This window comes from Chiloscyllium plagiosum, unplaced genomic scaffold (assembly GCF_037043375.1).
Source record: "Chiloscyllium plagiosum isolate Xiang-an unplaced genomic scaffold, Cpla_swu_hap1 HiC_scaffold_19, whole genome shotgun sequence".
Classification (NCBI taxonomy): domain Eukaryota; kingdom Metazoa; phylum Chordata; class Chondrichthyes; order Orectolobiformes; family Hemiscylliidae; genus Chiloscyllium; species Chiloscyllium plagiosum.
The window spans coordinates 77833493-77855684 of NW_028270157.1; the positions used below are offsets into that span (position 1 = coordinate 77833493).

Genomic DNA, 22192 nt, shown 5'->3' on the forward strand with positions numbered 1-22192 from the left:
ACTTTCCGTGTACCCCGTTCATTTTCCGTGTGCCCCGTTCACTCCGTGTGCCCCATTCACTCCATGTGCCCCATTCACTTTGCGTGTGCCCCGTTCACTTTCCGTGTGCCCAAGTTCACTCTCCGTGTGCCCCGTTCACTCCGTGTGCCCCGTTCACTTTCGGTGTAGCCTTTCACTTTCCTTGTGCCCCGTTCACTTTGCGTGTGCCCTGTTCACTCCGTGTGCCCCGTTCACTCCATGTGCCCCGTTCACTCTGTGTGCCTGGTTCACTTTGCGTGTGCCCCGTTCACTCTGTGTGCCTGGTTCACTTTCCGTGTGCCCCATTCACTTTCCGTGTGCCCTGTTCACTCTCTGTGTGCCCCGTTCACTTTGCGTGTGCCCCATTCACTATCCAAGTGCCCTTTCTCTTTCTGTGTGCCACGTTCACTCCGTGTGCCCTGTTCACTCCGTGTGCCCCGTTCACTCCGTGTGCCCTGTTCCTTTTTCGGTGTGCCCCATTCACTTTGCGTGTGCCCTGTTTACTTCCCGTGTGCCCCGTTCACTTTGAGTGCGCCCCGTTCTCTTTGCGTGTGCCCCGTTCACTCCGTGTGCCCCATTCACTTTCCGTGTTTCCTGTTCACTTTCCGTGTGCCCCGTTTACTTTGCGTGTGTCCCGTTCACTCCGTGTGCCCCGTTCACTTTGTGTGTGCCCTGTTCATTTTCCGTGTGCCCCATTCACTTTGCGTGTGCCCCGTTCACTCCGTGTGCCCTGTTCACTCCATGTGCCCCGTTTACTTCCCGTGTGCCCCTTTCACTTTCCGTGTTTCCTGTTCACTTTCCGTGTGCCCCATTCACTTTCCGTGTGCCCTGTTTACTTTCAGTGTGCCCCGTTTACTTTCCATGTGCCCCGTTCACTTTGCGTGTGCCCCGTTCACTTTCCGTGTTTCCTGTTCACTTTGCGTGTGCCCCGTTCACATTCCATGTGCCCATGTTCACTCCGTGTGCCCTGTTCACACCGTGTGCCCCGTTTACTTTCCTTGTGCCCCGTTCACTTTCCATGTGCCCCATTCACTTTCCGTGTGCCCCATTCACTCCGTGTGCCCCATTCACTCCGTGTGCCCCGTTCAATCCGTGTGCCCCGTTCTCTCTGTGTGCCCCGTTCACTCCGTGTGCCCCGTTCACTTTGCGTGTGCCCTGTTCACTTTCCGTGTGCCCCATTCACTTTGCGTTTGCCCTGTTCACTTTCCGTGTGCCCCGTTCACTTTCCGTGTGCCCAGTTCACTTTGCGTGTGCCCCGTTCAGTCCCTGTGTCCTGTTCACTCTGTGTGCCCCGTTCACTTTCCGTGTGCCCCATTCACTTTCCGTGTTTCCTGTTCACTTTCCGTGAGCCCCATTCACTTTCCGTGTGCCCCGTTTACTTTCCGTGTGCACCGTTCACTTTGCGTGTGCCCCGTTCACATTCCATGTGCCCATGTTCACTCCGTGTGCCCTGTTCACACCGTGTGCCCCGTTTACTTTCCGTGTGCCCCGTTCACTCCGTGTGCCCCGTTCATTTTCCGTGTGCCCCGTTCACTTTCCGTGTTTCCTGTTCACTTTGCGTGTGCCCCGTTCACATTCCATGTGCCCATGTTCACTCCGTGTGCCCTGTTCACACCATGTGCCCCGTTTACTTTCCGTGTGCCCCGTTCACTCTCCGTGTGCCATGTTCACTCCGTGTGCCCCGTTCACTCTGTGTGCCTGGTTCACTTTGTGTGTGCCCCGTTCACTTTGCGTGTGCCCCGTTCACTTTCCGTGTACCCTGTTCACTCCGTGTTCCTCATTCACTTTCCGTGTGCCCCGTTCACTTTCCGTGTGCCCTGTTCACTCTCCGTGTGCCATGTTCACTCCGTGTGCCCCGTTCACTCTGTGTGCCTGGTTCACTTTGTGTGTGCCCCGTTCACTTTGCGTGTGCCCCGTTCACTTTCCGTGTACCCTGTTCACTCCGTGTTCCTCATTCACTTTCCGTGTGCCCCGTTCACTTTCCGTGTGGCCCGTTCACTCCTTGTGCCCCATTCACTTTTTGTGTGCCCCGTTCACTTTGCGTGTGCCACGTTCACTCCGTGTGCCCCGTTTACGTTCCGTGTGCCCTGTTCACTTTCTGTGCGCCCTGTTCACTACGTGTGCCCCGTACACTCCGTGTGCCTCGTTCACTTTCCGTGTGCCCCGTTCACTTTCCATGTGCCCTGTTCACTCCGTGTGCCCCGTTCACTCCGTGTGCCCCGTTCACTTTGCGTGTGCTCTGTTCACTCCGTGTGCCCTGTTCATTTTGCGTGTGCCCTGTTCACTCCGTGTGCCCCGTTCACTTTCCGTGTGCCCTGTTCACTCCGTGTGCCTCGTTCACTTTCCGCGTGCCCCGTTCACTTTGCGTGTGCCCTGTTCACTTTCCGTGTGCCCCGTTCACTTTCCATGTGCCCTGTTCACTCCGTGTGCCCCGTTCACTCCGTGTGCCCCGTTCACTCCGTGTGCCCCGTTCACTTTGCGTGTGCCCTGTTCACTCCGTGTGCCCTGTTCATTTTCCGTGTGCCCTGTTCACTCCGTGTGCCCTGTTCATTTTCCGTGTGCCCCATTCACTTTGCGTGTGCCCTGTTTACTTTCCGTGTGCACCGTTCACTTTGCGTGTGCCCCGTTCACATTCCATGTGCCCATGTTCACTCCGTGTGCCCCGTTTACTTTCCGTGTGCCCCGTTCACTCCGTGTCCCCCGTTCACTCTGTGTGCCTGGTTCACTTTGCGTATGCCCCGTTCACTATCCATGTGCCCTTTCTCTTTCTGTGTGCCACGTTCACTCCGTGTGCCCCGTTTACGTTCCGTGTGCCCTGTTCACTTTCCGTGTGCCCTGTTCACTTTCCGTGTGCCCCGTTCACTTTCCGTGTGCCCTGTTCACTCCTTGTGCCCCGTTCCCTCTGTGTGCCCCGTTCACTTTCCGTGTGCCTTGTTCAATCCGTGTGCCCCGTTCTCTCTGTGTGTCCGGTTCACTTTGCGTGTGAACGGTTCAATCCATGTGCTTAGTTCACTCTCCGTGTACCCCGTTCAATTTCCGTGTCATCCGTTCACTTTCCGTGTGCCCTGTTCACTTTCTGTGTGCCCTGTTCACTCCATGTGCCCCGTTTACTTTGCGTGTGCCTGTTTTAAAAAATTCTCAAGGTCAAGGACCAGGCTCGCAGGAAAGTCGTCTGACACAGAACAAACAGCCAAGAGGCGAGTCTGCTAGAATATAAGTGTTTTATTCCCCGCAGCGTCGCCACAACCAGGTCTCGTACTTACAACGGGTCTGGTTTATACTCACTCTACGTGTTACCGGAACTGGGAGCCGTCAGTTCTCGTAGAGCGGTTGCCAACAACCCACGCTCGGCGGTTAAACGCAACCCCGGAGCAGACTCACCGAACTGGAGACTTTTCCAGCTGATATACTCTTTTCCAGATATAAACATTCATGTGAACAGCAGAGCAAGGCTAAAAAACACATTCCATTCTGGTTACATACAGATAAGAAGATTCACACGGGGAGGTGTGTAATAAGATTCACACGGGACTAAGCAACACCTCCATTCCGGTTAGATTCACACATGTATTGGGACATAATTTTTAACCGTTTCACCACATTCCACTGCTTGGCCCAATACATGTGTTACATTATGATTCACACATGTATTGGGACATAATTTTACACCACAGTGCCCCGTTCACGTTCCGTGTGCCCTGTTCACTCCATGTGCCCCGTTCATTTTCCGTGTGCCCTGTTTTCTCCGTGTGCCCCGTTCACTTTCTGTGTGCCCTGTTCGCTCCATGTGCCCCGTTCACTTTCCGTGTGCCCCGTTCACGTCCGTGTGCCCTGTTCATTTTCCGTGTGCCCCATTCACTTTGCGTGTGCCCTGTTCACTTTCCGTGTGCCCCGTTCACTCCGTGTGTCCCATTCACTTTGCGTGTGCCCCGGTCACTTTGCGTGTGCCCCATTCACGTTCCGTGTGCCCTGTTCACTTTCCGTGTGCCCCGTTCACTCCGTGTGCCCTGTTCACTTTCCATGTGCCCCGTTCAATCCGTGTGCCCCGTTCAATCCGTGTGCCCGGTTCATTTTGCGTGTGAATGGTTCAATCCATGTGCTCCGTTCACTTTCCGTGTGCCCCGTTCACGTTCCGTGCGCCCCGTTCACTTTCCGTGTGCCCCATTCACTTTCCGTGTGCCACATTCACTTTCTGTGTGCCCTGTTCACTCTGTGTGCCCCGTTCACTTTCCGTGTGCCCGGTTCACTTTGCGAGTGCCCCGTTCAGTCCGTGTATCCTGTTCACTTTGCGTGTGCCCCATTCACTTTGCGTGTGCCCTGTTCATGTTCCGTGTGCCTCATTCACTTTGCGTGTGCCCCGTTCACTTTCCGTGTTTCCTGTTCACTTTCCGTGTGCTCTGTTCACTTTCCGTGTGCCTGGTTCACTTTCCGTGTGCCCCGTTCGCTTTCCGTGTGCCCCGTTCGCTTTCTGTGTGCCCTGTTCACTCCATGTGCCCCGTTCACTTTCCGTGTGCCCCGTTCACGTTCCGTGTGCCCTGTTCACTTTCCGTGTGCCCCATTCACTTTGCGTTTGCCCTGTTCACTTTCCGTGTGCCCCGTTCACTTTGCGTGTGCCCGGTTCACTTTGCATGTGCCCCGTTCAGTCCCTGTGTCCTGTTCAATTTACGTGTGCCCCATTCACTTTCCGTGTGCCCTGTTCATGTTCCGTGTGCCTCATTCACTTTGCGTGTGCCCCGTTCACTTTCCGTGTTTCCTGTTCACTTTCCGTGTGCCTGGTTCACTTTCCGTGTTTCCTGTTCACTTTCCGTGTGCCCTGTTCACTTTCCATGTGCCCCGTTCACGTTCCGTGTGCCCTGTTCACTCCATGTGCCCCGTTCACTTTCCATGTGCCCCGTTCACGTTCCGTGTGCCCCGTTCACGTTCCGTGTGCCCTGTTCACTCCATGTGCCCCGTTCACTTTCCATGTGCCGAGTTCACTTTCCGTGTGCCCTGTTCACTTTCCGTGTGTCCCGTTCACTTTCCGTGTGCCCCGTTCAATCCGTGTGCCCCGTTCTCTCTGTGTTCCCGGTTCACTTTGCGTGTGAACGGTTCAATCCATGTGCTCTGTTCACTTTCCGTGTGCCCCGTTCACGTTCCGTGTGCCCTGTTCATTTTCCGTGTGCCCCATTCACTTTGTGTGTGCCCTGTTCACTTTCCGTGTGCCCCGTTCACTCCATGTGCCCCGTTCACTTTGCGTGTGCCCCGGTCACTTTGCGTGTGCCCCGTTCACTTTCCGTGTGCCCTGTTCACTTTCCGTGTGCCCCGTTCACTTTCCGTGTGCCCCGTTCACTTTCCGTGTGCCCTGTTCACTTTCCGTGTGCCCCGTTCAATCCGTGTGCCCCGTTCTCTCTGTGTGCCCGGTTCACTTTGCGTGTGAATGGTTCAATCCATGTGCTCCGTTCACTTTCCGTGTGCCCCGTTCACGTTCCGTGTGCCCTGTTCACTTTCCGTGTGCCCCATTCACTTTGCGTTTGCCCTGTTCACTTTCCGTGTGCCCCGTTCACGTTCCGTGTGCCCTGTTCATTTTCCGTGTGCCCCATTCACTTTGTGTGTGCCCCGGTCACTTTCCATGTGCCCTGTTCACTCCGTGTGCCCCGTTCACTTTGCCTGTGCCCCGTTCACTTTCCGTGTGCCCCGTTCACTTTCCATGTGCCCCGTTTACTCCGTGTGCCCTGTTCACTTTCCATGTGCCGCATTCTCTCTGTGTGCCCCGTTCACTTTGCGTGTGCCCCGTTCACTTTCCGTGTGCCCTGTTCACTTTTCATGTGCCCCGTTCAATCCGTGTGCCCCGTTCTCTCTGTGTGCCCGGTTCACTTTGCGTGTGAATGGTTCAATCCATGTGCTCCGTTCACTTTCCGTGTGCCCCGTTCACGTTCCGTGTGCCCTGTTCACTTTCCGTGTGCCCCATTCACTTTGCGTTTGCTCCGTTCACTTTCCGTGTGCCCCGTTCACTTTCCATGTGCCCCGTTTACTCCGTGTGCCCTGTTCACTTTCCGTGTGCCGCATTCTCTCTGTGTGCCCCGTTCACTTTGCGTGTGCCCCGTTCACTTTCCGTGTGCCCTGTTCATGTTCCGTGTGCCTCATTCACTTTGCATGTGCCCCGTTCATTTTCCGTGTTTCCTGTTCACTTTCCGTGTGCTCTGTTCACTTTCCGTGTGCCCTGTTCACTTTCCGTGTGCCCCATTCACTTTCCGTGTGCCCTGTTCACTTTCCGTGTGCCCCGTTCACTCCGTGTGCCCCGTTCACTCTGTGTGCCCTGTTCACTTTCCGTGTGCCCCGTTCAATCCGTGTGCCCCGTTCACTCTGTGTGCCCGGTTCACTTTGCGTGTGAATGGTTCAATCCATGTGCTCCGTTCACTTTCCGTGTGCCCCGTTCACGTTCCGTGTGCTCTGTTCACTTTCCGTGTGCCTGGTTCACTTTCCGTGTGCACCGTTCACTTTCCATGTGCCCCGTTCACTTTCCGTGTGCCCCGTTCACTTTCTGTGTGCCCCGTTCACTTTCCATGTGCCCGGTTCACTTTGCGAGTGCCCCGTTCAGTCCGTGTATCCTGTTCACTTTGCGTGTGCCCCATTCACTTTGCGTGTGCCCTGATCATGTTCCGTGTGCCTCATTCACTTTGCGTGTGCCCCGTTCACTTTCCGTGTTTCCTGTTCACTTTCCGTGTGCTCTGTTCACTTTCCGTGTGCCTGGTTCACTTTCCGTGTGCCCCGTTCACTTTCTGTGTGCCCTGTTCACTCCATGTGCCCCGTTCACTTTCCGTTTGCCCCGTTCACGTTCCGTGTGCCCAGTTCACTTTCCGTGTGCCCCATTCACTTTGCGTTTGCCCTGTTCACTTTCCGTGTGCCCCGTTCACTTTCCGTGTGCCCGGTTCACTTTGCGTGTGCCCCGTTCAGTCCCTGTGTCCTGTTCACTTTCCATGTGCCCCGTTCACTTTCCGTGTGCCCCGTTCACTTTCTGTGTGCCCTGTTCACTCCGTGTGCCCCGTTCACTTTCCGTGTGCCACGTTTACTTTCTATGTGCCCCGTTCACTCCATGTGCCGAGTTCACTTTCCGTGTGCCCTGTTCACTTTCCGTGTGTCCCGTTCACTTTCCGTGTGCCCCGTTCAATCCGTGTGCCCCGTTCTCTCTGTGTGCCCGGTTCACTTTGCGTGTGAACGGTTCAATCCATGTGCTCCGTTCACTTTCCGTGTGCCCTGTTCACGTTCCGTGTGCCCTGTTCATTTTCCGTGTGCCCCATTCACTTTGTGTGTGCCCCGGTCACTTTCCATGTGCCCTGTTCACTCCGTGTGCCCCGTTCACTTTGCCTGTGCCCCGTTCACTTTCCATGTGCCCCGTTTACTCCGTGTGCCCTGTTCACTTTCCGTGTGCCGCATTCTCTCTGTGTGCCCCGTTCACTTTGCGTGTGCCCCGTTCACTTTCCGTGTGCCCTGTTCACTTTTCATGTGCCCCGTTCAATCCGTGTGCCCCGTTCTCTCTGTGTGCCCGGTTCACTTTGCGTGTGAATGGTTCAATCCATGTGCTCCGTTCACTTTCCGTGTGCCCCGTTCACGTTCCGTGTGCCCTGTTCAGTTTCCGTGTGCCCCATTCACTTTGCGTTTGCTCCGTTCACTTTCCGTGTGCCCCGTTCACTTTCCATGTGCCCCGTTTACTCCGTGTGCCCTGTTCACTTTCCGTGTGCCGCATTCTCTCTGTGTGCCCCGTTCACTTTGCGTGTGCCCCGTTCACTTTCCGTGTGCCCTGTTCATGTTCCGTGTGCCTCATTCACTTTGCATGTGCCCCGTTCACTTTGCGTGTTTCCTGTTCACTTTCCGTGTGCCCTGTTCACTTTCCGTGTGCCCCATTCACTTTCCGTGTGCCCTGTTCACTTTCCGTGTGCCCCATTCACTTTCCGTGTGCCCTGTTCATGTTCCGTGTGCCTCATTCACTTTGCATGTGCCCCGTTCACTTTGCGTGTTTCCTGTTCACTTTCCGTGTGCCCTGTTCACTTTCCGTGTGCCCCATTCACTTTCCGTGTGCCCTGTTCACTTTCCGTGTGCCCCGTTCACTCCGTGTGCCCCGTTCACTCTGTGTGCCCTGTTCACTTTCCGTGTGCCCCGTTCAATCCGTGTGCCCCGTTCACTCTGTGTGCCCGGTTCACTTTGCGTGTGAATGGTTCAATCCATGTGCTCCGTTCACTTTCCGTGTGCCCCGTTCACGTTCCGTGTGCCCTGTTCACTTTCCGTGTGCCCCATTCACTTTGCGTTTGCTCCGTTCACTTTCCGTGTGCCCCGTTCACTTTGCGTGTGCCCCGTTCACTTTCCGTGTTTCCTGTTCACTTTCCGTGTGCCTGGTTCACTTTCCGTGTGCCTGGTTCACTTTCCGTGTGCCCCGTTTACTTTCCGTGTGCTCTGTTCACTTTCCGTGTGCCTGGTTCACTTTCCGTGTGCCCCATTCACTTTGCGTTTGCTCCGTTCACTTTCCGTGTGCCCCGTTCACTTTCCGTGTGCCCCGTTCACTTTGCGTGTGCCCCGTTCACTTTCCGTGTTTCCTGTTCACTTTCCGTGTGCTCTGTTCACTTTCCGTGTGCCTGGTTCACTTTCCGTGTGCCCCGTTCACTTTCCATGTGCCCCGTTCACTTTCCGTGTGCTCTGTTCACTTTCCGTGTGCCTGGTTCACTTTCCGTGTGCCACGTCCTCTTTCCGTGTGCCCCGTTCACTCCGTGTGCCCCGTTTACTTTCCGTGTGCCCTGTTCACTTTCCATGTGCCCCGTTCACTCCGTGTGCCACGTCCTCTTTCCGTGTGCCCCGTTCACTCCGTGTGCCCCATTCACTTTCCGTGTGCCCTGTTCACTTTCCGTGTGCCCTGTTCACTTTGCGTGTGCCCCATTCACTTTCCGTGTGCCCTGTTCACTTTCTGTGTGCCCTGTTCACTCCGTGTGCCCTGTTTACTTTCCGTGTGCCCCGTTCACTTTGCGTGTGCCCCATTCACTTTCCGTGTGCCCTGTTCACTTTCTGTGTGCCCTGTTCACTCCGTGTGCCCTGTTCACTCCGTGTGCCCTGTTCACTTTCCGTGTGCCCCGTTCACTTTCCGTCTGCCCTGTTCACTCTGTGTGCCCCGGTCACTTTGCGTGTGAACCATTCAATCCATGTGCCCTGTTCACTTTCCGTGTGCCCTGTTCATGTTCCGTGTGCCCTGTTCACTCCGTGTGCCCCGGTCACTTTGCGTGTGCCCCGGTCACTTTGCGTGTGCCCCGTTCACTCCGTGTGCCCCATTCACTCCGTGTGCCCCGTTCACTCCGTGTACCCTATTCACTCCCCATAAACCCATTCACTGTTTCAACATAGAACAATACAGCGCAGAACAGGCCCTTCGGCCCTCGATGTTGCGCCGACCTGTGAACTATTCTCAGCTCGTCCCCCAACACTATCCCATCATCATCCATGTGCTTATCTAAGGATTGTTTAAATCTCCCTAATGTGGCTGAGTTAACTACATTGGCAGGCAGGGCATTCCACGCCCTTACCCCTCTCTGAGTAAGGAACCTGCCTCTGACATCTGTCAGGCATGGAGGAAGTGGTTGAGTGAGGGAGCTGTGGTTTACTAAAGTTAAATCTCTGTCCATGAGAAGTCATTGGCAAATAGGATCAGGGAAAATAAATGTGAGGTGACGCGCTTTGGGAAGAATAACAGGAAGGCAGAGTACTGGGTCGATGGAAAGATTCTTGGTAGTGTGGATGTGCAGAGGGATCTTGGAGTCCCATGTACATAGATCCCTGAAAGTTGCCACCCAGGTGGATAGTGCTGTTAAGAAGGCATACGGTGTGTTAGCTTTCATTGGTAGGATTGAGTTCTGGAGTCATGATGTTATGCTGCAACTATACAAAACGTTAGTGCGGCCTCACTTGGAATATTGTGTACAGTTCTGGTCCCCATATTTTGGGAAGGATGTGGAAGCATTGGAAAAGGTGCAGAGGAAATTTACTAGGATGTTGCCTGGTCTGGAGGGAAGGTCTTATGAGGAAAGGCTGAGGGACTTGGGTGTGTTCTCATTGGAAAGAAGAAGGCTAAGGGGGGATTTGATAGAGACATACAAGATGGTCAGAGGATTAGATAGGGTAGACAGTGAAAGACTTTTTCCTAGGATGATGACATCAGCTTGTACGAGGGGACATAACTACAAATTGAGGGGTGAGAGATTTAAGACAGATGTCAGAGGCAGGTTCTTTACTCAGAGTATTTGGGGGGTGGAACGTACTGCCTGCAACAGTGGTAGACTTGCCAACATTAAGGACATTTAAATGGTCATTGGATAAATATATGGATGAGAATGGAATAGTGTAGGTTAGATAGGCTTCAGATTGTTTTCACAGGTCGGAGCAACATCGAGGGCCGAAGGATCTGTACCACTCTGGAATGTTCTATGTTCACTCCCCATGTGTCCTGTTCACTGTCACAGTGTCCCACAAACATTATTTTAAATGTGAAAATGTAAGAATTGTTGGCTTTTGAATTCAGGAATTAATGAAAGAGCTGCGAGGGAAAAGGGCAGTTTATGAAGTGACATTGAGAATCGGGAAGGCGCTAATGGACAAAGCAGAACATCCAGGCGACCGGGAAGATCTGCAGGAGCAGGTGACAGACCTGAGTGAACACTGGAACAGCCTGAATGGAAAATCTCTGTGCAGGTATTGATTCACATTCAGGGATCTGTGGATAAACACTCCAAGATCCCTCTGAGCTTCCGAGTACCCTGACATTGAATATTCCCTCATCTTCTTTCAAAGTGCATCACTTCACATTTATCAAGCTCAAATTCCATCTGCCACTGATCTATCCACCTGACCAACTGGGTCATACTGTTCTGTAACCAAAGACCTTCCTACTCACTGACATCCACCAGACCAATCTTTCCATCATCAACATTTCATCCACATCATTTATATAAATCACAAACAACAAGGGACCCAGTGGTGGGGACCTCAGTGAACCCTGGAACGCAGCACTGCACACTGTCTGCCATTTGGTCAACGACCCATTTAGTCCACCTTGGTTTCCCGTCTGCCAATCAGTTTCTCTGTTTGAATCCATCCACTTATTTCTTTCGCATTACATAGTACCTGGTTTAGGACTGCATGTTCTCCACTTGGTTCCTCAATGAATTGGTCCAGAAAACGAAGCCATACACAGAAATTTACCAAAGATCCTCAGGCAGCACCTTCCAAACCCACGACCACTTCCATCTAGAAGGGCAAGGGCAGCAGATACATGGGAACACCACCCCCTGCAAGTGCCCCTCCAAGCCACTCACTATCCTAACTTGGAAACATATCACCATTCCTTCATTGTCACCAGGTCTGAGAATTCCCTCCTAATGGCATTGTGGGTCAACTCAAGGAGGTGAACTGCAGCGGGTCAGGAAGGCAGCTCACCCCCACCCTCACAAGGGGCAATTAGGGACGGGTAATAAATACCGGCCCAACCAGTGACACCCACATCCCATGTGCGAATGAGAAAAAAAAATCACTTTGGACATTACTGTGGTCATCATTCCCTGAAACCCAGACAAATGGCACTGCATATTCTCCATGAACAGACATTTGTTACACACAAAGAAATGAAGCTATCTTAACATGAAATACAGAGATTTTGAATCGGTCTGCAAAACAGAACTTCAGACTATTCCCCACCATTTTACAGTGATGTGAACCAAAGAATTAATCCCTTATCCTGAGTCTTTAATTTTGGTGTAACCGATTCTTCCTGTATCGTTCCTGAAAACAATGTGGGCGGTACAGTGGCTCATTGGTTAGCACTGCTGCCTCACAGCACCAGGGACCTGGGTTCGATACTAGCCTCGGGCGACTCTCTGTGTGGAGTTTGCACATTCTCCCCATGTCTGCGTGGGTTTCCTCCAGGTGCTCCGGTTTCCTCCCAAAGTCCAAAGATGTGCAGGTTAGGTGAACTGGCCATGCTAAATTGCCCGTAGTGTTCAGAGATGTGCAGGCTGGGTGGGTTATGGTAATAGGGTAGAAGAATGGGTCTGGGTGGGTTACTCTTCGGAGGGTCGGTGTGGACTTGTTGGGCCAAATGGCCTGTTTGCACACTGTAGAGATTCGATGATAAAACTATGATGTACTCTTCCATATACATGAGCAAAGCTGAGATCCTTCATTGTCTCAGATTAATAACCTACAGACTGTAAGGCAAACCCTCATGTCCGTCTGAGCTTACTCAGCCCCTTAACTGCTTTGAAAAAAAAATCTCTTCTCTCAATGAGACACCATTCTTACTTTTGAGCTCAATCAGATTTCCTCCTGACCCTCTAAAATCACTCAACCTCAAGAATTTCAAACATCTAGATTATTGTAAATGACAAAAAACAGCCAGTGACCCCTCTCCTGTTCGAGGCCACCTCAGGAAAAGCAATTTTCCGCACACCCTCCAGGAGTCCCGCAGTCTCTCAAACAGCGGAATAGGTTCCTGGGCAGTAAATGCTGGCCCAGCCAATGATGCTGGTGTCCCACGTGGCAATAAAATAAACATTACTAATGAGAGGGACTTTCTTGTTTGAACGTCCTGTATCCTTGTTGGAAATACTGTGTCATTTTCTTTTGTGCTGATAATGATTTCAATTCTCTTGGTTCAGGGATAAATGTTGTCTTCAGTGCCCCTCAACAGGCACCACAAGATCTCCAACACTGCCTTACATTGACCCTCCGACAATGCAGCACTCCCTCAGCACTGACCCTGCAACAGTGTAACGCTTGCTCAACACTGACCCTCTGACAGTGCAGCGCTCCCTCTACACTGACCCTCCGACAGTGCCCACTCCCTCAGCACTGACCCTCCGACAGTGCGGTACTCCCTCAGCACTGACCCTCCCATAGTGCAGCGCTCCCTCTGCACTGACCCTCTGACAGTGCCCACTCCGTCTGCACTGACCCTCCCATAGTGCGGCACTCCCTCAGCATTGACCCTCCGACAGTGCCCACTCCGTCTGCACTGACCCTTCCATAGTGCGGCACTCCCTCAGCACTGACCCTCTGACAGTGCAGCGCTCCCTCAGCACTGACCCTCCGACAGTGCAGCGCTCCCTCAGCACTGACCCTCCGATAGTGCAGCACTCCCTCAGCACTGACCCTCCGACAGTGCGGCACTCCATCAGCACTGACCCTCTGACAGTGCAGCGCTCCCTCAGCACTGACCCTCCGATAGTGCAGCACTCCCTCAGCACTGACCCTCCGACAGTGCGGCACTCCATCAGCACTGACCCTCCGACAGTGCGGCGCTCCCTCAGCACGGACCCTCCGACAGTGCAGCGCTCCCTCAGCACTGACCCTCTGACAGTGCAGCGCTCCCTCAGCACTGACCCTCTGACAGTGCAGCGCTCCCTCAGCACTGACCCTCCGACAGTGTGGTGCTCCCTCAGCACTGACCCTCTGACAGTGCAGTGCTCCCTCAGCACTGACCCTCTGACAGTGCGGCACTCCCTCAGCACTGACCCTCCGACAGTGCAGCGCTCCCTCAGCACTGACCCTCCGACAGTGCAGCGCTCCCTCAGCACTGACCCTTCGACAGTACAGCGCTCCCTCTACACTGACCCTCTGACAGTGCAGCGCTCCCTCAGCACTGACCCTCCGACAGTGTGGTGCTCCCTCAGCACTGACCCTCCAATAGTGCAGCGCTCCCTCAGCACTGACCCTCTGACAGTGCAGCGCTCCCTCAGCACTGACCCTCTGACAGTGCAGCGCTCCCTCAGCACTGACCCTGTAGCTGGTTGTTTCCATTGATTATTGACGGGTATTATCTGGTTTTACAGGCAGTCCATGATTGAAGAAGTTTTATTGTCTTCGGGTAGATTGAGTGAATCTCTGCAGGTGGTGTTGGACTGGTTGTACAGGGCAGAGGTCACACTGAATGAGCAAGCCCGAGTAAGTGGTGACGTCCAATCTGTGAAAACGTTCATTGAGAACCACAAGGTAACTGTTCATGTTCTTATTGTGTATCCATCACTTCATGTATCTGCTGTTTCCATCCTGTCCCTACACACTGTTAGTCAATGGAGCTCACTGTCCAAGCTCAGAGACACTGTGGGCTTGGCAATTCCATGGGGAAGATCCATCACAAATTTAAATCTCCCAAAAACAGCTCTAGGGAATTCCCCCATCCGAGGGTAGGTCCGATCAAGGACAGTAGTGGGAGACTGTGTATTGAGTCGGAAGAGATAGGAGAGGTCTTGAACAAGTACTTCTCTTCAGTATTTACGAACGAGAGGGACCGTATTGTAGAAGAGGAGAGTGTGAAATGGACTGGTAAGCTAGAAGAGATACCTGTTAGGAAGGAAGATGTGTTGGACATTTTGAACAACTTGAGGATAGACAAGTCCCCGAGGCCTGACGGGATATATCCTAGGATTATGTGGGAAGCAAGAGAGGAAATTGCAGTACCGTTGGCAATGATCTTCTCGTCTTCACTGGCAACGGGGGTGGTACCAGGGGACTGGAGAGTAGCGAATGTTGTGCCCCTGTTCAAAAAAGGGAATAGGGATAACCCCGGGAATTACAGGCCTGTTAGTCTTACTTCTGTGGTAGGCAAAGTAATGGAAAGGGTACTGAGGGATAGGATTTATGAGTATCTGGAAAGACACTGCTTGATTAGGGACAGCCAGCACGGATTTGTGAAGGGTAGGTCTTGCCTTACAAGTCTTATTGAATTCTTCGAGGAGGTGACCAAGCATGTGGATGAGGGAAGAGCAGTGGATGTAGTGTACATGGATTTTAGTAAGGCATTTGATAAGGTTCCCCATGGTAGGCTTATGCGGAAAGTCAGGAGGCATGGGATAGAGGGAAATTTGGCCAATTGGATAGAAAACTGGCTAACCGGTCGAAGGCAGAGAGTGGTGGTAGATGGTAAATATTCAGCCTGGAGCCCAGTTACAAGTGGAGTTCCGCAGGGATCAGTTCTGGGTCCTCTGCTGTTTGTAATTTTTATTAATGACTTAGATGAGGGAGTCGAAGGGTGGGTCAGTAAATTTGCAGATGATACGAAGATTAGTGGAGTTGTGGACAGTGAGGAGGGCTGTTGTCGGCTGCAGAGGGACTTAGATATGATGCAGAGCTGGGCTGAGGAGTGGCAGATGGAGTTCAACCCTGCCAAGTGTGAGGTTGTCCATTTTGGAAGAACAAATAAGAATGCGGAATACAGGGTTAATGGTAGGGTTCTTAGTCAGGTGGAGGAACAGAGGGATCTTGGCGTCTATGTACATAGATCTTTGAAGGTTGCCACTCAGGTGGATAGAGTTTGTAAGAAGGCCTATGGAGTATTATCGTTCATTAGCAGAGGGATTGAATTCAAGAGTCGTGAAGTGATGTTGCAGCTGTACAGGACTTTGGTTAGGCCACAGTTGGAGTACTGTGTGCAGTTCTGGTCGCCTCACTTTAGGAAAGATGTGGAAGCTTTGGAGAGGGTGCAGAGAAGATTTACCAGGATGTTGCCTGGAATGGAGAGGAAGTCGTACGAGGATAGGTTGAGAGTTCTCGGCCTTTTCTCGTTGGAACGGCGAAGGATGAGGGGTGACTTGATAGAGGTTTATAAGATGATCAGAGGAATAGATAGAGTAGACAGTCAGAAACTTTTTCCCCGGGTACAACAGAGTGTTACAAGGGGACATAAATTTAAGGTGAAGGGTGGAAGGTATAGGGGAGATGTCAGGGGTGGGTTCTTTACCCAGAGAGTGGTGGGGGCATGGAATGCGCTGCCCGTGGGAGTGGTAGAGTCGGAATCATTGGCGACCTTTAAGCGGCATTTGGATAGGTACATGGATGGGTACTTAATCTAGGTTAGAAGTTCGGCACAACATCGTGGGCCGAAGGGCCTGTTCTGTGCTGTATTGTTCTATGTTCTATGTTCTATGTTCTAATCTCTGACTCCTGCAAACAGTTTCCCTGAACTGGGCTTTTATATATTAGATTACTTACAGTGTGGAAACAGGCCCTTCGGCCCAATAAGTCCATACCGACCGACCGAAGCGCAACCCACCCATACCCCTACATTTACCCCTTACCTAACACTACGGGCAATTTAGCATGGCCAATTCACCTGACCTGCACATCTTTGTGACTGTGGGAGGAAACCGGAGCGCCCGGAGGAAACCCACGCAGACACGGGGAGAACGTGCAAACTCCACACAGTCAGTCGCCTGAGGCGGGAATTGAACCCTGGTCTCTGGTGCTGTGAGGCAGCAGTGCTAACCACTGTGCCACCGTGCCGCCCATATATTCTTAAGAAGGCACTCATTGCCTGAATTTATCATCCAGATACACATCATACCCCCTCCCCCACCCTAAATACCTGACCCCTTTCCCAACTTCTCCTCCCAAACACCCAGCCAATCTCCCACCTCCCTCAACCCCTCCTTCAACTCACCCTCCAACACATTTGCTCCCTCTCCATGCCGAAGAACTGATCAACAAACCTCCCCACGTCTGTCCACAGTTAATTCATAGAACAGAGCAATACAGCGCAGCACAGGCCCTTCTGCCCTCAATGTTGCGCTCATCTATGGAACCATTCTGAAGAGGAGAAAGTGAGGTCTGCAGATGCTGGAGATCAAAGTTGAAACTTTATTGCTGGAACAGCACAGCAGGTCAGGCAGCATCCAGGGAACAGGAGATTCGACGTTTCGGGCACAGGCCCTTCTTCAGGAATCATTCTGAAGCCCACCTAACTTATATTATTCCATTTTCATCCATATGTTTATCCAATGATCATTTAAAAGCCCTTAAAGTTAGCAAGTCTATTACTGTTGCAGGCAGTGCGTTTCACGTCCCTCCTCCTCTGAGTAAAGAAACTACCTCTGACATCTGTCCTATATCTATCACCCCTCAATTTAAAGCTATGATCCCTCGTGCTCGCCGTCACCATACTTGGTAAAAGGCTCTCCCTGTTCACCCTATCTGACCCTCTGATTATCTTATATGTCTCTATTAAGTCACCTCTCAACCTTCTTCTCACTAATGAAAACAGTCTCAGTTCCCTCAGCCTTTCCTCATAAGACCCTGCATTCATACCAGGCAACATTCTCGTAAATCCCCTCTGAACCCTTTCCGAAGCTTCCACATCCTTCCTATAAGACAGTGACCAGAACTGTATGCAATACTCTAAATGTGGCCGCACCAGAGTTTTGTACAGCTGCAACATGACCTCATGGCTCCGAAACTCAATCCCACTACCAATAAACACCAACACACCATATGCCTTCTTTTGCCCTATCAAACTAGGTCACAACTTTCAGGGATTTACACACCTGGACACTGAGATCTCTCTGCTCATCTACACTGCCAAGAATTTTACCATTAGCCCAGTACTCTGCATTCCTGTTACTTCTTCCAAAGTGAACTACCTCACACTTTACCACATTAAACTCTATTTACCATGTCTCAGCCCAGTTCTGCAGCTTATCTATGTCCCTCTATAACCTGTAACATCCTTCAGCACTACCCAACTCTGCTGACCCTACTGTCATTTGCAAATTTACTAATCAACTCCTCGCCAGAGTAGCTGCAGTCTCATTCAAATACACACGACTGCTCACCATGTTGTGTTGGTGGAATCCTTCCACTATGACACTGCCATTCCTTCAGTGTCGCTTGGTCAAAATCCTGGAATTCCCTCCTTAATGACATTGTGGATCTACCCACAGCACATGGACTGCAGTGGTTCAAGAAGGCAGCTCACCCCCACCTTGTCAAGGGGCAACTAGGGACAGGCTATAAATGCATGTCCCAGAAATAATAAAAAAAAGTTTCCCTGTGCCATTGACTTATTGTTGAAGGCAGAATTTTGTCTTAAAACCTGTTAAAAACGATGAGCATTGTAAGCTGCCAATAGATGCCAAGTGGAAGCCTCCAGGAATCATCAGGCCTTAGCAACATTGCCACTTCATTTCTTTGTCTGAAATCACTGTCAGAATTTCAAAATGTCAGCTGCTGTTTCACAAAGTCCCCGACTCCCAGAGTCAATAATCACTTCAGTCAAAGCCACTCGAGTCATTTAGGAACTGGACTTTTTATCTATTTCTGTTGTACTTTCTATCATACTTTTAGCTCATGGTCAGATGAGTGCTGTGAATATTAAGACTTACTTCTGGTTGATAAACAGCTAAAGTTTCAGATTCAGTTCTGTCTGGGTCCATCTGCAGGTCTTTCAGAAGGAGTTGGGCAAACGGGCCAGTTGTGTGAGGGCTCTGAAACGTACCTTCAGGGAGCTGAACAAAAACACAGGTGTCAACTGTGTCTGGCTGAAAGCTCAGATGGAGGAACTGAATAAACAGTGGGAGCACGTGTGCAACATTTCCGTCTTGAAGCAGTCTCTGCTTGAAGCTGCACTGTGTCAGGTAGGAACCTGGTGTCAACCATCACCTTATCACATTGTCAACAAGTGTAACCCTGAGGAGCTCATGCTCTTGTGCGTGATGGTGACTGAGCGGCTCATTGTTGAGCAACAATATATATCAGATGCCTTAAGGGACTGGAATTCTGCTGTAGTCTTTTTTGTACCTCAGTCTGCTTTAGGCCTGATTGGAGTCAGGGATATTCAGACCTGATTTATCTGCTCCTTCATGTTATCTCATGCTGTTTGATATTATCGATCTGCTTCTTGCAGTATTCCTCGATGTGACATATTCACAATGCAGTGACAAATCTGTCTACTTTCAAAGGGCCTAGTACTGGAGGGAACGGTGAATTGTTCACTTGTTTGTATCTCATGGTTTGGAAACATAGAAAATTGGTGCAGGAAGAGGCCAATCAGCCCTTTGAGCCTGTACCACCATTCAATATGATCACGGCTGATCATGCAGTCTCAGTATCCCATTCCCACCCTCTCCCCATACCCCTTTAGCCACAAGGACCACGTCCAGCTCCCTCTTGAATACATCGAATGAACTGGCCCCAACAGCTTCCTCTGTGAGAGAATTCTACAGGTTCCCAACTCTCTGGGTGAAGAAATTCTTCCTCATCTCAGTCCTAAATGGCTTACCCCTTATTCTTAGACTGTGACCCCTTGTTCTGAACCTCCCCAACATCAAGAACATTCTTCTCACATCTAGCCTGGACAGTCCCATCACAATTTTATGTTTCTCCCTCGCTCTTCTACATTCCTGTGAGTAGGAGCCCAATCTATCCAGTTTTTCCTCATATGTCAGTCCTACCATCCCAGGAATCAGTCTGGTGAACCTTCACTGAACTCTCTCAATAGCAAGAACGTCCTTCCTCAGACTAGGAGATCAAAACTGTACACAATACTCAAGGTGTGGCCTCACCAAGGCCCTGTGTAACTGCAGCAAGACATCCCTACTCCGATACTCCAATCGTCTCGCTGTGATGGAGAAGATGCCATTAGCCTTCCTCGCTGCCCGCTGCACCCCCATACCAACCTTCAGCAACTGTTCCACCATGACACACAGGTCTCATTGCACCTCACCTTTTCCTAAACTGCCACCATTCAGATCATAATCTGCCTTCCTGTTTTGTGACCAAAGTAGATAGTGAGGCTCTTTTCAGTCATGGCTGACCATGGGTTGTATCCTCATTGTTCTAGCTTTCTGCTTCCCTGAAGCAACGTCGCTTGTGACTGAAGAGTCCAATGCTGTAGTGACAATACATAGTGTGATTAAAGGCAGCGAGCATGGCTTTGTGAGGGGTAGGTCATGCCTCACAAATCTTATTGAGTTCTTTGAGGAGGTGTCAAGACAGGTCAAAGATGGTCGAGCAGTGGATGTGGTGTATATAGACTTCAGCGCTGAAAATGTGTTGCTGGAAAAGCGCAGCAGGTCAGGCAGCATCCAGGGAACAGGAGAATCGACGTTTCGGGCATAAGCCCTTCTTCAGGAATGAGGAAAGTTCACCTGCACCTCCACACACATCATCTATTGCATCCTCTGCACCCGATGTGGCCTCCTCTATATTAGGGAGACAGGCCGGCTACTTGCGGAGCATTCCAGAGAACACCTCTGGGACACCCGGACCAACCAACCCAACCACCCTGTGGCTCAACATTTCAGTTCCCCCTCCCACTCCACCAAGGATATGCAGGTCTTTGGACTCCTCCATCGCCAGACCACAACAACACGACGGTTGGAGGAAGAACGCCTCATCTTCCGCCTAGGAACCCTCCAACCATAAGGGATGAACTCGGATTTCACCAGTTTCCTCATTTCCCCTCCCCCCACCTTGTCTCAGTCTAATCCATCGAATTCAGCACCGCCTTCCTAACCTGCAATCTTCTTCCCGACCTCTCCGCCCCCACCCCAGTCTGACCTATCACCCTCACCTTGATCTCTTTCCACCTATCACATTTCCGACGCCCCTCCCCCAAGTCCCTCCTCCCTACCTTTTATCTTAGCCTGCTGGACAAACTTTCCTCATTCCTGAAGAAGGGCTTATGCCCGAAACGTCGATTCTCCTGTTCCCTGGATGCTGCCTGACCTGCTGCGCTTTTCCAGCAACACATTTTCAGCTCTGATCTCCAGCATCTGCAGACCTCACTTTCTCCTCTATATAGACTTCAGCAAGGCATTTGATAAGGTTCACAATATACATGAATGACTTGGTAGGCTCATTCATAAAGTCAGGAAGTATGGGATACAGGGAGATTTAGCTATCTGGATTCAGAATTGGCTGGCTGACAGAAGGCAGAGAGTGGTTGTAGATGGAATGTATTCTGCCTGGAGGTCAGTGTTGAGTGGGGTCCCGCAGGGTTCTGTTCTTGGGCCTCTGCTCTTTGTAGTTTTTATAAATGACTTGTTTGAGGAGGTTGAGGGGTGGGTTAGTAAATTTGCAGATGACACTAAGGTTGGAGGTGTCGTCGATAGTATAGAGGGCTACTGCAGGCTGCAGCGAGACATAGACGGGATGCAGAGCTGGGCTGAGAAATGGCAGATGGAGTTCAACCTGGACAAATGTGAAGTGATGCATTTTGGAAGGTCGAACTCGAATGCTGAATATAGGATTAAAGACAGGATTCTTGACAGTGTGGAAAAACAGAGGGATCTGGGTGTGCAAGTACATAGATCCCTCAAAGTTGCCACCCAAGTGGATAGAGTTGTTAAGAAAGCATTTGGTGTTTTGGCTTTCATTAACAGGGGGATTGAGTTCAAGAGCCGCGAAGTTTTGCTACAGCTCTACAAGTCCCTGGTGAGACCACACTTGGAATATTGTGTCCAGTTCTGGTCGCCCTACTATAGGAAAATACAGAGGCTTTGGAGAGGGTGCAAAGAAGGTTTACCAGGATGCTGCCTGGAGCTTGCCTAATGAAGAGAAGTTGACTAAGCTCGGAGTTTTCTCTCTGGAGAGAAGGAGGAAGAGAGGAGACCTGATCGAGGTGTACAAGATAATGAGAGGAATGGATAGAGTCAATAGCCAGAGACTTTTCCCCAGGGCAGGGTTGACTGGTACAAGAAGTCATAGCTTGAAGATATTAGGAGGAAGGTGTAAAGGAGACATCAGAGATTCTTTATGCAGAGAGTTGTGAATGCATGGAATGTGTTGCCAGCGGTGGTGGTGGAAGCAAAGTCATTGGGGACATTTAAGCGACTGCTGGACATGCACATGGATAGCAGTGAGTTGAGGGGTGCGTAGGTTAAGTTACTATATTTTACATTAGGATTAACCTTCGGCACAACATCGTGGGCCAAAGGGCCTGTTCTGTGCTGTACATTTCCATGTTCTATGATCTCAAGTGCCTTCATATCCCTCATGCAGACATCGTTGGGGATGCCCAGTAGGTCTCTTCCTGGATGCAAGCTCTCCATAGAGAATATTGTCACATCTATCAGCATTATATCGCATTTGCCAAGTATTTGCTCACACAGCCAGTCTGTCCAAGTCACCCTGCAACCTCCTAGCATCTTCCTCCCAGCACACACTGCCACCCATCTGCACATTTGGAGAAATTGCATTCGATTCCTTTACCAAGTCATTCATATATATTGTGAACAGCTGGGGTCCCAGCACTGAACCCTGTGGTACCCCACTCATCACTGCCTACCGCTCTGAAAAGGACCTGTTTATTCCAACTCTCTGCCTCCTGTCTGCCAATCAGTTTTCTATCCATGTTAGTACATTATCTCTGATACCATGAGCTTTAATCTCTTGG

General features: G+C 51.2%; 1 protein-coding gene across 4 annotated transcripts in view; it reads left to right on the forward strand.

Annotated features, from left to right (window-relative positions):
- The window catches only part of LOC148146823 (microtubule-actin cross-linking factor 1, isoforms 6/7-like), a 179281-nt gene that overhangs the window by 48935 nt on the left and 108154 nt on the right, over positions 1 to 22192 (forward strand). For all 4 annotated transcript variants that reach the window (XM_087996923.1, XM_087996925.1, XM_087996924.1 and 1 more), the window contains exons 2-4: positions 10553 to 10722; positions 13857 to 14016; positions 18237 to 18431. In XM_087996923.1, the coding sequence (XP_087853049.1) occupies positions 10553 to 10722; positions 13857 to 14016; positions 18237 to 18431 (525 nt within the window). The remainder of the gene's footprint in view (positions 1 to 10552; positions 10723 to 13856; positions 14017 to 18236; positions 18432 to 22192) is intronic.